Source organism: Amblyraja radiata, chromosome 4, assembly GCF_010909765.2.
Source record: "Amblyraja radiata isolate CabotCenter1 chromosome 4, sAmbRad1.1.pri, whole genome shotgun sequence".
NCBI lineage: Eukaryota > Metazoa > Chordata > Chondrichthyes > Rajiformes > Rajidae > Amblyraja > Amblyraja radiata.
The window spans coordinates 12,230,481-12,244,089 of NC_045959.1; the positions used below are offsets into that span (position 1 = coordinate 12,230,481).

The 13,609-nt window shown below is 43.3% G+C and overlaps 1 protein-coding gene across 1 annotated transcript in view; it reads left to right on the forward strand.

Moving 5' to 3' along the window:
• The window catches only part of atp6v1c1 (ATPase H+ transporting V1 subunit C1), a 51,696-nt gene that overhangs the window by 18,299 nt on the left and 19,788 nt on the right, over positions 1 to 13,609 (forward strand). Inside the window, exon 5 of the mRNA XM_033018984.1 lies at positions 9,135 to 9,229. Coding sequence (XP_032874875.1) covers positions 9,135 to 9,229 — 95 coding nt within the window. The remainder of the gene's footprint in view (positions 1 to 9,134; positions 9,230 to 13,609) is intronic.

Sequence of the window (13,609 nt, forward strand, 5' to 3'; positions counted from 1 at the left end):
TCTTTATTTCTCAGCTCCTCCCATATAGTCTCAGTGGAGGGTCCCTCAGTAATGTTATTTCAGAATACTGCTGTGATGTTCCCCTTAATTAATAAAACAACTTCCCATTGTCTTTTACCCCCATCTCTATCTCATATGTAGCTCCTGTACCTTGGAACGTTAAGCTGCCCGTCCTGTACCTCCCTTAGCCAGGTTTGTGCAATGGCTATAACAGTCCAGTTGCATGCACTCATCCATGCCCTGAATTCATCTGCCTTGCCTATCAGGCCTCTAGCATTGAAATAATTGCAATTTAATCCACAAGTCCCTGCCGTGCTCCAGCCTGCCCTGTTCACCGAACTTGCTATCATTGACGTCTGTATCGACTTTCTGCCTCCCAACTATCTCAGTACTGCTTTGAATCCCTCCACCAGCCAATCTAGTTAAGACCTCCCTGGTCACACTTACAACTCTGCCTGCCCTGATATTTATGCCCCTCGAGTTCATGTGCATTCTGTCCCCTTTGTACAAGTAACCCGAGGAGATTCAAAAATATGAATCTCTGACCAATGCTCGAACTCCTCAGCCATGCATTCACTTGTTCTGTCTTCATATTCTTACTCTTGCTAACATATGGCACTGGGAGTAATTTAGAGATTACTACTGTTGATATCCTGCTTTTTAACCTTTTGCCTAATTCCCTATATTTGCTCTGCAGAACTTCATCCCTTTTCCTACTTGTGTCATTTGTGCCAATGTACACTGACTTCTGGCTGTTCACCCTCCTCTTGGGAATGTTCTGCAGCCGTTCCAAGATATACTGGATGCTGGCACCAGGGATGCAAGACACCATGCTATAGACCCATTTGTGGCCACAGAATCTTCTGCCTGTCCCCCTAACTATGACAACTTTGATCACAATTATGCTCCCTGTCTCCACTGCCCTGCTGTGCTTCAGAGCCAGACATTGTGACACAGAGCTATCTACTGCTGCAGCTCTCCTGTGAACAATATTTGAAAAGGTATACCTATTTTCCAGAGGAATGGCCATAGGGGATTCCTGCACTCTCTGCATACTTTATTTTCCCTTCCTAGGGGTCACTCATCTTCTTTCTGCCTGTATCTTGGGTGTGATCACCTCACTATAGCTTTTATCAACGATGCTCGCTAGAATTTAGTAGATTGAGGGGGGATCTTATAGAAACTTACAAAATTCTTAAGGGGTTGGACAGGCTAGATGCAGGAAGATTGTTCCCGATGTTGGGGAAGTCCAGAACAAGGGGTCACCGTTTAAGGATAAGGGGGAAATCTTTTAGGACCGAGATGAGGAAAACATTTTTCACACAGAGAGTCGTGAATCTCTGGAATTCTCTGCCACAGAAGGTAGTTGAGGTAAGTTCATTGGCTATATTTAAGAGGGAGTTAGATGTGGCCCTTGTGGCTAAAGGGATCAGGGGGTATGGAGAGAAGGCAGGTACAGGATACTGAGTTGGATGATCAGCCATGATCATATTGAATGGCGGTGCAGGCTCGAAGGGCCGAATGGCCTACTCCTGCACCTATTTTCTATGTTTCTATGGTTCTTGCGGATCATCCTGAGGTTCCCTCCCACGGCCATTTAGGAGCTGGATGTGCTTCCGACATGTGTAGTCATCGGGGACACGTCTAGTGTCCCTGATCTTCCACATCTTCCAGGAGAAGCATGCCATTACTCCAACTTTACTGGTCAACTTTTTCCTTATATTCTTCAAGAAGCCTCTTCCTTTCACAAGTAAAACACTGGCTGTAGTTTTTTCTGAAATCATGATGCTCGACTTCTGTGACTCAGCTTTGGAAATTGTTTTAAGTGATCAGAGCATTCTGGCCAAACTAGACCATGATGGCAATTGCAGTTCTTTTGTGGGTATCCATGTTACCATTTATTTTACAGATTCCAACACTGTTTCAGCTATAGCTAATCTGAAACTGGTAGAGAAGGCTGGAATGGTTTGGATTGGTTTACTTTGGCTTAGAGATACAAGATGGAAACGGGCCCACCAAGTCCACACCGACTAATGGTCACCTGTACACAAGTTATATCCTACACACTAGGGACAATTTACAAAAGCCAGTTAATGTTCTCTGGTTTGTTTTATGTGGGGGGTGGGGGAAGGAGTCGCGGGAAACTTTTTTCCATCTTTTACCTTGCCGGAGATGCGATTGTTTTCCGGGTCGTATCTCCGGTGGCTCTGCGGCCTAACATCATGGAGCTGGAGGCCTTGCTCAGGACTGACTTTGAGCCCCACCACGGGGCGTGGACTTTCATTGGAGCCGATTCCTTGCCTGGGATCGACGCTACAACCGTGGCCTGCGGACTTTAACACCAAGGAGCTCGCAGTCTCGGGAGAGACCGAGTCCGGAGCTCCAAAACCGCACAACGTTCGACCAGCCCAGACCCGTGGTCCGATCGCTGACGTGGGGAGCTGAGATCCCCCTATGCAGGAGATTGATCACTGCCGGCTACAGGAGTCAAGATCGTCCCATCAACGGAAGGCTCGAGGCCCCAGACCGCAGGAGAACAATGAAGGGAAAAGATTGAACTTTTTTTTCGCCATCCATCACAGTGAGGAATGTGGATAAGTCACTGTGGTGGATGTCCATGTTAAAATGTATTTTGTGTGTTCTGTTGCTTCTTATTAGTATGACTGTGTTGCAAAACATACTTGGCTAATAAAGGATGATGATGATGATGATGATGAAACTTGCACATCTTTTAATGTGGGAAGACACTGGAGCCCGCAGAGAAAATCCACGTAGTCACAGATAGAACGTACAAACTCCATACAGACAGCACGTAGAAGTGATCTTTGGTGCTGTAAGGCAGTAACTCTAGCGCTGCGCCACTGTCACCAACAGTTGGTATTGGGAGTTGGGACTATATTTATTGCCATCAGATTTTTAACATACTATATCTGCCACTGGACATGAAATAGAATAGGCAAGGTTTTTTTGGCCTCGCTGACATTCCTTTTGTTCATGTTAATGTGCCACCACGTGTGGTGATGAATGATGCAAGTAGCTGGATGTGCTTGGAATGAAGTGTAATATCTAGCCATGGGTTGTTCGGTGACCAATGAGCATTTACAACAATCAGTCAGTCCACTTGGTGAAGATACAATTGGTCTTGTAAGATGTATCGTTTGCAAAGCTTGTCATGAAGTAGAGAGCCCAGCAGTGTTTCTGGTCCTTCATTGCAGTGAACAATTATTAAGATGTCTCCAGGAAAATAGTCTGTTCATTTTTATGTTGCTTTCACCTAAATTAGACCTTCAGCGTTGAGCTAATGTTTGTAGTCGTTGCTCCTGATTTCTGTCTTTCTATTCTGTGAGAGGTGGTAGGTCATTGCTTGCTTAGAAATGTCCAGGATTTGCGTCTTCTCATAGCAGCATGGGTTATCAAAGATCTTCTAACACTTCCAATAAATACGTTTATTTGTTATCATTGTGCACAAGGTTAAATCTGTCAGCTCTTCAATTCAATGTTTTTGTGATTAAAAACAATTATTTTTTTTAGATGTACAAATTATGTAGTGTTCCGTTACTACATGGTCATCTTGTTTATGGTATTGCTTTAAGTGAAGCGGCACTTGTCAAATCAGAATGGTGAGCAAATAGAAGAGAGCCTTAATGTTGCAATAATTGTGATTTGGGATATAGCAGCATATGTGTGATGAGAAACAGGACCATTCTTGGCAGGTTCACCAAACTTTAATGTACAATGTGGAGATATAAAACCAGATTTAATCTTACTGAAGCCTAACATAAGCTTTACAGCCCATCTCAAGTTTGCCATGGTAGTTGCTTAAACTTTGGTTTGAATATAGTCTAAAACTGCACTATCTATCACCAAATTGTTATTTGCAAACAAATTTTGTTTTGACTGATTTATTTGCTACAGTGCTATTGAGTTAGTGTGAAGTATGTTAATTGGGGATTAATGTCAGGTTTGGTTATTTTGCAGTTTAGTGTATTAAATGCAGAATCCAAAATGTCACCTTCAGTGGGGATTTCTTAACTTGTGTTTAATGAGTTGCTACCTCCCTAACTGTGATCATGTTCTGAATTAACATTGTACATCCAGTTTCTACCTCCTAAAATGTATTTTATTTCAGCAGACACGTATTGATCCATATTTTGTACTTGACGCTTAAGCAGTTTTTAAGTGCCCGATAGGGAGTCATGAATGTAAGTGAGTAGTTTGTCCATGTCTACTTGAACCTGGTCACAGATGATAACACTGGGTAGACACAAAATACTGGAGTAACTCAGCGGGACAGACAGCATCACTGGAGGGAAGGAATGACTGGGTGACGTTTCGGGTTAAGACCCTTCTTCAGACTGAAATACGGTCTTGACCCGAAACGTCACCCATTCCTTCTCTCCAGTGATGCTGCCTGTCCCGCTGAGTTACTCCAGCATTTTGTGTCTACCTTTGATTTAAACCAGCATCTGCAGTTTTTTCCTACACACTGATAACACTGGGCCATGGTATATGCACATACAATGATTAAACTGAGTTCTTATCTGTTTGGTTATTTCTACTGTTATTAGTCATAGAATATTTTAAATAGTTGCTCTGCAGGGATAAAGCTGAGATATATTTGAACTATACTCACAGTTTAATTTGAATTTGACAAGGGAATGATAACATTTTCAATTATTTTCATTGTCCTATACCCGATTATTGTGGAAAAGCTGTTTTTGGTAAATGGAAGTAAATGCCTTTTTCATATTTACTTTACTGCTTGAAGAGAATATCTAGTAATGTTTTCTTGAGCCAGCAGCTGCCGCCTTACTCCACCGTCATTCCTTGTTCCTCCCTTCTTGCCCTTCAACTGCAATCAGTTGCCTTAACCCTTGTCCTTGATTCCATTGTGCTGTTGACAATAATATCAGCTTGGCTATGACTAAACCGGAACAGTTTGCAGTCTTGATGTTCATTTTGACCAAGAGCTGAAATTCCAATCTCAAGCTCCACTTTACAAAGACCCTCTACTTTAGTCTTTAAATTTTAATCATATTAGTCTTGGTCTAGCTGCTATTAAAACTCTTTTGGGCACCAATTCAAATATTTTCCATGCAGGACCCAACATTTCCTTTGTTGGGTCCTGCTAATTTATCACCTCTTTACCTATCACAAAGCAAAATAAAAACAGAACTTGCTGTTTTGGAAGCAACCATTAAGAGCAGTCCACGAATGCAAATGACTTAAGGTTAAACTATTTCTAGAGATAACGATGACACTGAGATCTTTAGTTTTGGTCTCCTAATTTGAGGAAGGACATCCTTGTGATTGAGGCTGTGCAGAGTAGGTTCACGAGATTGATCCCTGGGATGGCGGGACTGTCATATGAGGAAAGATTGAAAGACTAGGCTTGTATTCACTGGAGTTTAGAAGGATGAGGGGTGGGGGGGTGGGTGGTCTAATAGAAGCAAATACAATTATAAAAGGACTGGACAAGCTAGATGCAGGAAAAATGTTCCCAATGTTTGCAGGAAAAATGTTCCCAATGTTGGGCGAGTCCAGAACCAGGGGCCACAGTCTTAGAATAAAGGGGAGGTCATTTAAGACTGAGGTGAGAAAACAGGTGTTCACCCAGAGAGTTGTGAATTTGTGGAATTCCCTGCCACAGAGGGTAGTGGAGGCCAAATCACTGGATGGATTTAAGAGAGAGTTAGGTAGAGGTCTAGGGGCTAGTGGAATCAAGGGAGAAGGCAGGCACGGATTATTGATTGGGGACAATCAGCCATGATCACAATGAATGGCGGTGCTGGCTCGAAGGGCCGAATGACCTCGTCCTGCACCTATTTTCTATGTTTCTACTTTCTGTTCATGGGACTACTCGTTAGGATGTTTCACTGCTAATTTTATTCCCATTACAGAGGTGCGGATGCTTTCAATACTATATTCATGTGCCCCATTTGTTGTCTGAAAATCAATTCAGCATTTAAAAGTTATCAATCAAATGGGGTAACTACGTATTGTATGAATTTGAATAACAGAGAGTGTCTCATGTCATTGGATTTGTGTAATTTAGGTGGAATGATTAATAAAGAAGTTTGATTATGGGTCCCAGTTTTACTGACTAGGATTTGCATTTCAAGGTCATTTCTGAAAGACCCTAGCTGTCTATGATTCTATAATGACGTTTGTATACACAGAGCTATTATTAAAATAATGAATAGTGTTTATATGGATGTTAGAGAAGCTTTTGCTCAAGGTGGAAACATTGGCTAATCTTTACTGCACTATCTAAAATCAAGTATTGTTGTCTGCCTCTCAATGTTCAAATCTAAAGTGATTCTCAAGTTACTGCCACTGTTTTATCTGGAAATAGGTTTCATCTTCTGTTTGACCTTGACACACCTGGACCTTGACACACCTGGACCTTGACACACCTGGACCTTGACACACCTGGACCGTGACACACCTGGACCGTGACACACCTGGACCGTGACACACCTGGACCGTGACACACCTGGACCGTGACACACCTGGACCGTGACACACCTGGACCGTGACACACCTGGACCGTGACACACCTGGACCATTTCCTTGACACACCTGGACCATTTCCAACACTTCCCTACCATTCCTTGACCACACCTGGACCATTTCCGACACTTCCCTACCATTCCTTGACCTGCTTTGGGGCCACCTCCTGCACCCACACACAACTGACTGACCTCATCCACTTCACCACCAACTTCCATCCGGCACTCCAATACACCTGGACCATTTCCGACACTTCCCTACCATTCCTTGACCTCACCATCTCCATCGCAGGGGACAGACTTCTGACCGACATACACTACAAACCAACTTGTCTACTCATCTTCTGTTTACTTTTGTGACGATATCTTGCCATCAGTCGTCGCTCAATGGTTTACCAGGTTGACTTTGTGCTCCTTGTGGTTGGTTTAATATGTACCAACTCTTATTTACCTGTTGTCTGGCCAGATTTGATAGTGAAGATAGACACAAAGCTAGAGTAACTCAGCAGGACAGGCAGCATCACTGGAGAGAAGGAATGGGCGACGTTTTGGGTTGAGAAGGGTCTTGACCTAAAACGTCACCCATTCCTTCTCTCCAGAGATGCTGCCTGTCCCGCTGAATTACTCCAGCTTTTTGTGTCTATGGTTTAAACCAGCATCTGCAGTTCCTTCTTACAGATTTGATGGTGTTCTTTTAACTCTACAGGTGAGAAATCTACTTACTTTGTAGATGACTACAGTATGATATGCAGAACAGTATGTAGGCCCCCCTCAGTCATGACTGACCATGGGCGATGCATCCTAGTTGTTGGCTGCTTGCTCCAAACTTCAGGTAGAGCAGCGTCTACTGTGGCGTCAGAGACCAATGCGGGAGTGACAGTCTCTGTTGCAAAGGTCACAAACCAGTGTGGTCTCTGCTCTGTTGAAGTTGCTGCGCTCCTTTCTGCGTGCCTGCTTGTCTGCTGCTGCTTTCAACAGTTTCACTTCCTCGTTTTGAGATGTTTGTTCTGGGTGCCTTCCACCTCGTGCGGTCAGCTGCAAGGCTCTCCCAGGACTACACATTGACTTCATATCTCTCTTGCAGACATCGTTGTAACGTAGCTCGGGTGCGGCCGATGGTTCTCCTCACAGATGGCAGCTCTCCATAGAGGATGTCTTTTGGAATATGGCCATCCGCCATGATTTTGAAGCTGCATACCCAAATCTCGTTGCACTTATGTGCAATGACAATAAAAGATACTATTATTATTATTATTTTGCTTGTTGTGGCTCAGAAATAATATTCTGGCACTCTTTGCCAGGAGGTTCTGTTATAATTTCAATCTTGTGATTTGAGTAAATTTACTCTGCTAACATTCCTGGATTATCCTCGATGAAAATTAAATATAGGCTCCAATTGTAGCCTCAAATTATAAAGGACTTTCATTGGTATAGTGTCTTTCTCAAACACAGGGTATCCCAAAGGACTTTCCAGCTGATGAAAATTTTGAAGAGTGATTGCTGTTGAATGTGGGACCGTTTTGTATGCAAGGGATTCAGTGGCATAATTTTAATGTGCAATACGGTCCCTTCATTATGTATGCCAATGGATTGTTAGTAATCATGTTTTAAAAGTATTTCATTGCTTGTTTGGCATTTTGGAATCTGTTGTAGTATATACATACAAGTTTATGTATTGTATTCATGAGCCATCTGCCAAAGATGTAATGTGATTTAGTGCAAATTTTCATTTGAGTCGCACTTGGATACGTGATGTAATGTTTAGATGCCATATAAATGGAAGATGTTGCATAGCTCTTTATAATTGGCCTCATCGACTTAAAAATAAAGCAAATCAGGATTTATAAAATTATTGCGCAAGACCGAATTGATGTACTATGAAACCAATCAATGTTTTTTATTTCCCCTTTAAACCAGCTTGCTTTAAAATGCAAATACATGCTGTTCTAAGAATTTTTGAAAGTCAGTCTTGCCAAGTGAATAAGCAGCAGCTACCTCCCTCATCTTTTTCCTTTGAATGGATTCTTACCTTTCATGAAATGGTTTTTTTTTACTTTCCTTGAAGTAAGAATATTTTGTTTTAATTTGTTGAATGTGTGAAAAATTATGGTCATTTATTTTCATTTGGTTTTCAAAAATATTGCTTCCAGTGACACGTTGAAACAATGGATAAGACATGTACTGTTAGAAGGCCATTGGGTGTCACTCTTTTAGTAGTTTGGGGCCTACTGGCCATTTTGTGCCTATTCTGTTTCATTGAATGGCCATGTCGGCGAGGCTTTGGGATTGCTTTGAGTCACTTGTCTGTAAAAGATCACTGTAAATTTTAGAATCCCACAGCAGGCAAACACAGGGACTGGGCCAGGTCAAAGTGGCTGTTCCAGCCCAATCATTTTATATCTGAGTGCAGTGATTTTTGACCTCAATCAAAATATTTAAAATGAGCACGGAGTATTTGTGTAACTATCTCCCAATCTATGTTCTGTTCATGTATTGTTCATTGCTGCAATATTGGAAATGCACACTTTGCCTTTCTTACCATTGTTAAACTTACCCAAACATTGTTCCAATGAAAGCCAAAGCTTTTAATCACATTTTTAAAACTAAGTTTCTTTCTTTTAGTTGACTTGGTCACCTATATCACAAGGTTTCAATGGGACATGGCAAAGTATCCAATCAAACAGTCTCTAAAAAACATTTCTGAGATCATCACTAAGGTTGGTGTCTCTAGATTATTTCTTCCATCTAACATAACTTTTAATATAAATCCTATGGTTAGTTTTGTGATACCTTGCTCAAATTTTTATACTATTTGAGGAGAGGAAATAAATTAAATTGTAATGGTCAAAGTGGAGATATTTTGTTGATTTGTTGATGTTTTGATTCTGAAGAAGCCATTCTTTCAAGAATATTAGAAATGGATTTCTTGGATTTAGACCTGTCAGTGAAGAAATAATTGTGAATAAGCGAGTTTGGTATTCCGACTGCGCATGTCCAGGTCGGGTCACTAGCTATAAACAGTCTCGGCAATGGTGGTGCTACATTGTGTGCAGGCTTGCGTTTCGTCCGTGGTCGGGGTTGGGGCAACAGCAGCCACTGTTGACTTGCTGCTGGGCCGTCCCGGTCCCCTCCCCAGTGTCCAGGCCCTGTCCGGAGGTGTCCGGGATGGCCCAGGGCTGGCGGGGCGGCCCTGAACTTGCAGCCAGCGCTGCAGCCGCTGGCTCCAGCTCGGCTCTGCCTGTCCCGCCGGGTTGGCTGGCAGCCCTCCACCTCCACCCCCTCCCCGCAGTCCGACACCGAGACTCTTCTGAAGATTGGCAATCGCTGCCCCTGCTCGAAGACGGGCAACTCGGAGTCGCTGCTGCTGGAGTCATCCTGGTCGGAGAGTCTGCGGACGGGCTCCTGCCGGCATGGGTAGGCCAGGCGCTCGCTGGACCTGCTGGTGCTGGCGGTGGTGCTGGTGGCAGCAGCAACCTCCTCCCCTTGCCCAGCCCCAAGCCAGAGTCCAGGCCAGGTCGGGGCTGAAGGCTGCCCGCAGCGCGGCCCAGTTGAGTGCCGGGCCAGAGGAGGCTGAGCCCAGGCTGGTGCTCTGGTGCAGGCGAGACCGGGGCCCTCGCTCCTCCTCGTGGTTGTGGATGAAGTGGCAGCGGGTACCGTAGGGGCAGAAGCCGGTGGTGTGCAAGGTACGTCTTGTACTTGGGGTTGGTGGCTGAGGGAGCGCAGCTCGGCCAGGCCGTGGGTGAACTGGCACTTGTCACCATAGTGACCCATCGGGGAGCGTTCCTCTGGAGTTGGAGCTGGGCTGGAGTTGGAGCTGGCTGTAGGTCTGTGGGTTCTCCGTGTTGGCTGTGGGCCTGGGGCCGCTGGTGTCGTCGGACGGGGCCCACAGTGACCCATCGGGGAGCGTTCCTCTGGAGTTGGAGCTGGGCTGGAGTTGGGGCTGGCTGTAGGTCTGTGGGTTCTCCGTGTTGGCTGTGGGCCTGGGGCCGCTGGTGTCGTCGGACGGGGCTGTCGGTTGGGCCTGGGGGCCGGTGTCCCGTCGGTCCGGACGTCTCCGGCTACACCCTGGGTGAGGATGGGACACTCAAGGGGGGGGGGGATCGGACCGGGGACAGTTAAGTGGCAGTTTGTCAGCACTTGCGGCGCCAGGGACACGGGTCTAGTCACACCAAACCTATACTCACTGAATCTACAGCGCTTCGTTCGATTTTTATTTATTGCTTTCGGCCTTTGACAAATCCCATGATTCCTTGTGTTTTTCGGAATACCAAACTCGCTTATTGGAAGGCAGCTTGCAAGTTGTAGTATACCCATATACCTTCTGATCTTGTTATCTTTGGTTTGAGTGGTGTTCTCGGAATAGCATTGCATTTTGTGGATGGGGTAAGTAGCAGCCAACGTGTGCTGGTAGAGTGGGAATATATGTATAGGGTGGAGTGCCAGTCATGCGAGTTACACTGTAGAAACAAGGAACAGCAGATGCTGGTTTACCAAGGAAAGACACAAAATGCTGATCTTTGGAAAACATGGTTAGGTGGTAGAAACATAGAAATTAGGTGCAGGAGTAGGCCATTCGGTCCTTCGAGCCTGCACCGCCATTCAATATGATCATGGCTGATCATCCAACTCAGTATCCTGTACCTGCCCTCTCTCCATACCCCCTGATCCCTTTAGCCAAAAGGGCCACATCTAACGCCCTTAAATATAGCCAATGAACTGGCCTCAACTACCTTCTGTGGCAGAGAATTCCAGAGATTCACCACTCTGTGTGAAAAATGTTTTTCTCATCTCGGTCCTAAAAGATTTCCCCCTTATCCTTAAACTGTGACCCCTTGTTCTGGACTTCCCCAACATCTGGAACAACCTTCCTGCATCTAGCCTGTCCAACCCCTTAAGAATTTTGTAAGTTTCTATAAGATCCCCCCTTAATCTTCTAAATTCTAGCAAGTACAAGCCGAGTGATGTTTCAGGTCGGGACCCAGTTTCTGGTTTGGGACCTGAAACATCACCTATCCACGTTCTTCAGAGATGTTGCCTAACTCACTGAATGATTGCAGCATGTTGTGTCTTATGTGAGTTGCACTGTTCTATATGCTATTAAGCATCAGAATATCCCAATAATTTTCAATAACACAATGCTTTTCTGTTGCATCATATGTTTGTCCTTTCCCAATCAGTGGAAGAATGGATTTGTTACATGAATCTTCCTGAAGGTTCTTTTTGTCTTCTTTGATGAAAAGAATCCAAGGATCTAATTTCCCCACGAAGCAGAGTGCAAATTAGATTGACGTACTGATCAAAATTGGTGAAGAACGGTCCCGATCGAAAACATCACCTATCCATCCCTTCCAGAGATGTTGCCTGACCCACTGAGTTACTCCAGGCCTTTGTGTTTTACGCAGGATTTCAGCATCTTGCAGTTCCTTGTCTCCTTTATCTTCCTACCTTCCGAGCTATCGCAGAGGTGACATTTGAACTCGACACAATGAATCAGATTGTCCTAGGATTGAATCTAGCTCTTGTTTTTCAGGTGAATATTTTAAGATGAAAATATTCAATAGCAATTAGCAGTTTAGATCAGTATGTTATCCAAGTGTGTGCTTTGCTTCACAGTAAATGTAGTCTTAGATTATTTTAATCTTATTTAGAATGGAGTGCACTGTTACGAAGAAATTATCGCTCAGTAATAATAATCATTAACCTTGTAGCTGCCTACTTCAGTAAAGCATTTGAAAGATCTCAAATTTTCTAGTATTGATATTGATTAATAGTTACTAAAGCTCAGTCAGAATCTTCAGTCCTGCTTGATTCATATATTCCCTCATTCCAGAAAGTTGATTTCACTTGAGTTACGTTGAACAATTGCAGTTTGTTCTATTTTTAATTTCATTTTTATTGATCTAATAATAAACATTCTGACAATTTAATCAATTGTTAAAACATCTTCGATCGAATAATTAATAGCAAACAGGATATAATCTCATCAGGTGATCATTGAGTCTCAGCAAAACTCTATTGTTGTGAATTGATGACCCATCAGTGAATAAAAGTGCAAGTATGCAACGACTTAATTGCTTGCTGTTGTTAGATTTAAAACTCAGTGACACTTGCTATTAGATTGGGACTGCCTACCTATCAGATTAATGGACCAGATCCAAAATCTCATTGTGCTTGTCTAACCTTTTCTTGATTATCCTGTGATCATGTTGTTTGCCTTCTTATAGCCATGCAATATAATTGAAACCAGTTTGGTGCAGCCATACAGCACAGCAAAGTAGTCAGAACGTGACAGCTATGTTCCAAGTGATGAGTTTAGAGGTGCTGCTCCCCTGATCACTGAGGATCCTAAACTCAGGATAATCCAGAAGTAATACTAATGATGTGTCCTGAAGCGCAATGAGAGGGGAAATATATCCGTGACTGCTCACTAATTTGTTCAGCACTCCAGTATTGCAGTGTGCTTATAAAGTAGTTATAAAGCCACCTATTGGCATCATAGCTGATTGTTGCCTTATGAACCACCAGCCAAAGATAAGTTTGATACAGTCAAACTTTGATACAGCCATAACTGGTACAAAGGAAGAGCAGCCACCTCCGATGATATTCATTCTTTGATTCACTCCACCAATCACAAATACCTCTAAACATTAGGCTTCATCCAGAATGTTTAAAATCAGTATGAAATCCAAATGGGGAAAAATTGTGGAACGAGGCACTTGAGAAACCTATAGCAAAGTATAGATCTGACACTCCATTAAGGACTGGAGGTTTGCAAATGTAGGGTATTTTGAGTATAAACTCCCAAGTGCTATGAAAAAGCTGCTCAATGTTAATACTGGAGAGCACTAAAGAAATTGGTGCTAATAGGATTTTCAAGTTATTTTGTGTGTCTCACTAATTTGGACATTTGTTGTTATGGTTAATATCTGAGTAGGTCTTTTTTTTTTACCCCCGGCAAAATCCTGATTTGGTATTGTACTGTGATTTATTTATTTTTTAAATTGTGGCAATGAAAGCAGGAAGACATTGATTCACTCTATAAACTTCAGCATTTTCAGATGTTCATGTGAATAATCATTGACTAATTAATGTTGTTT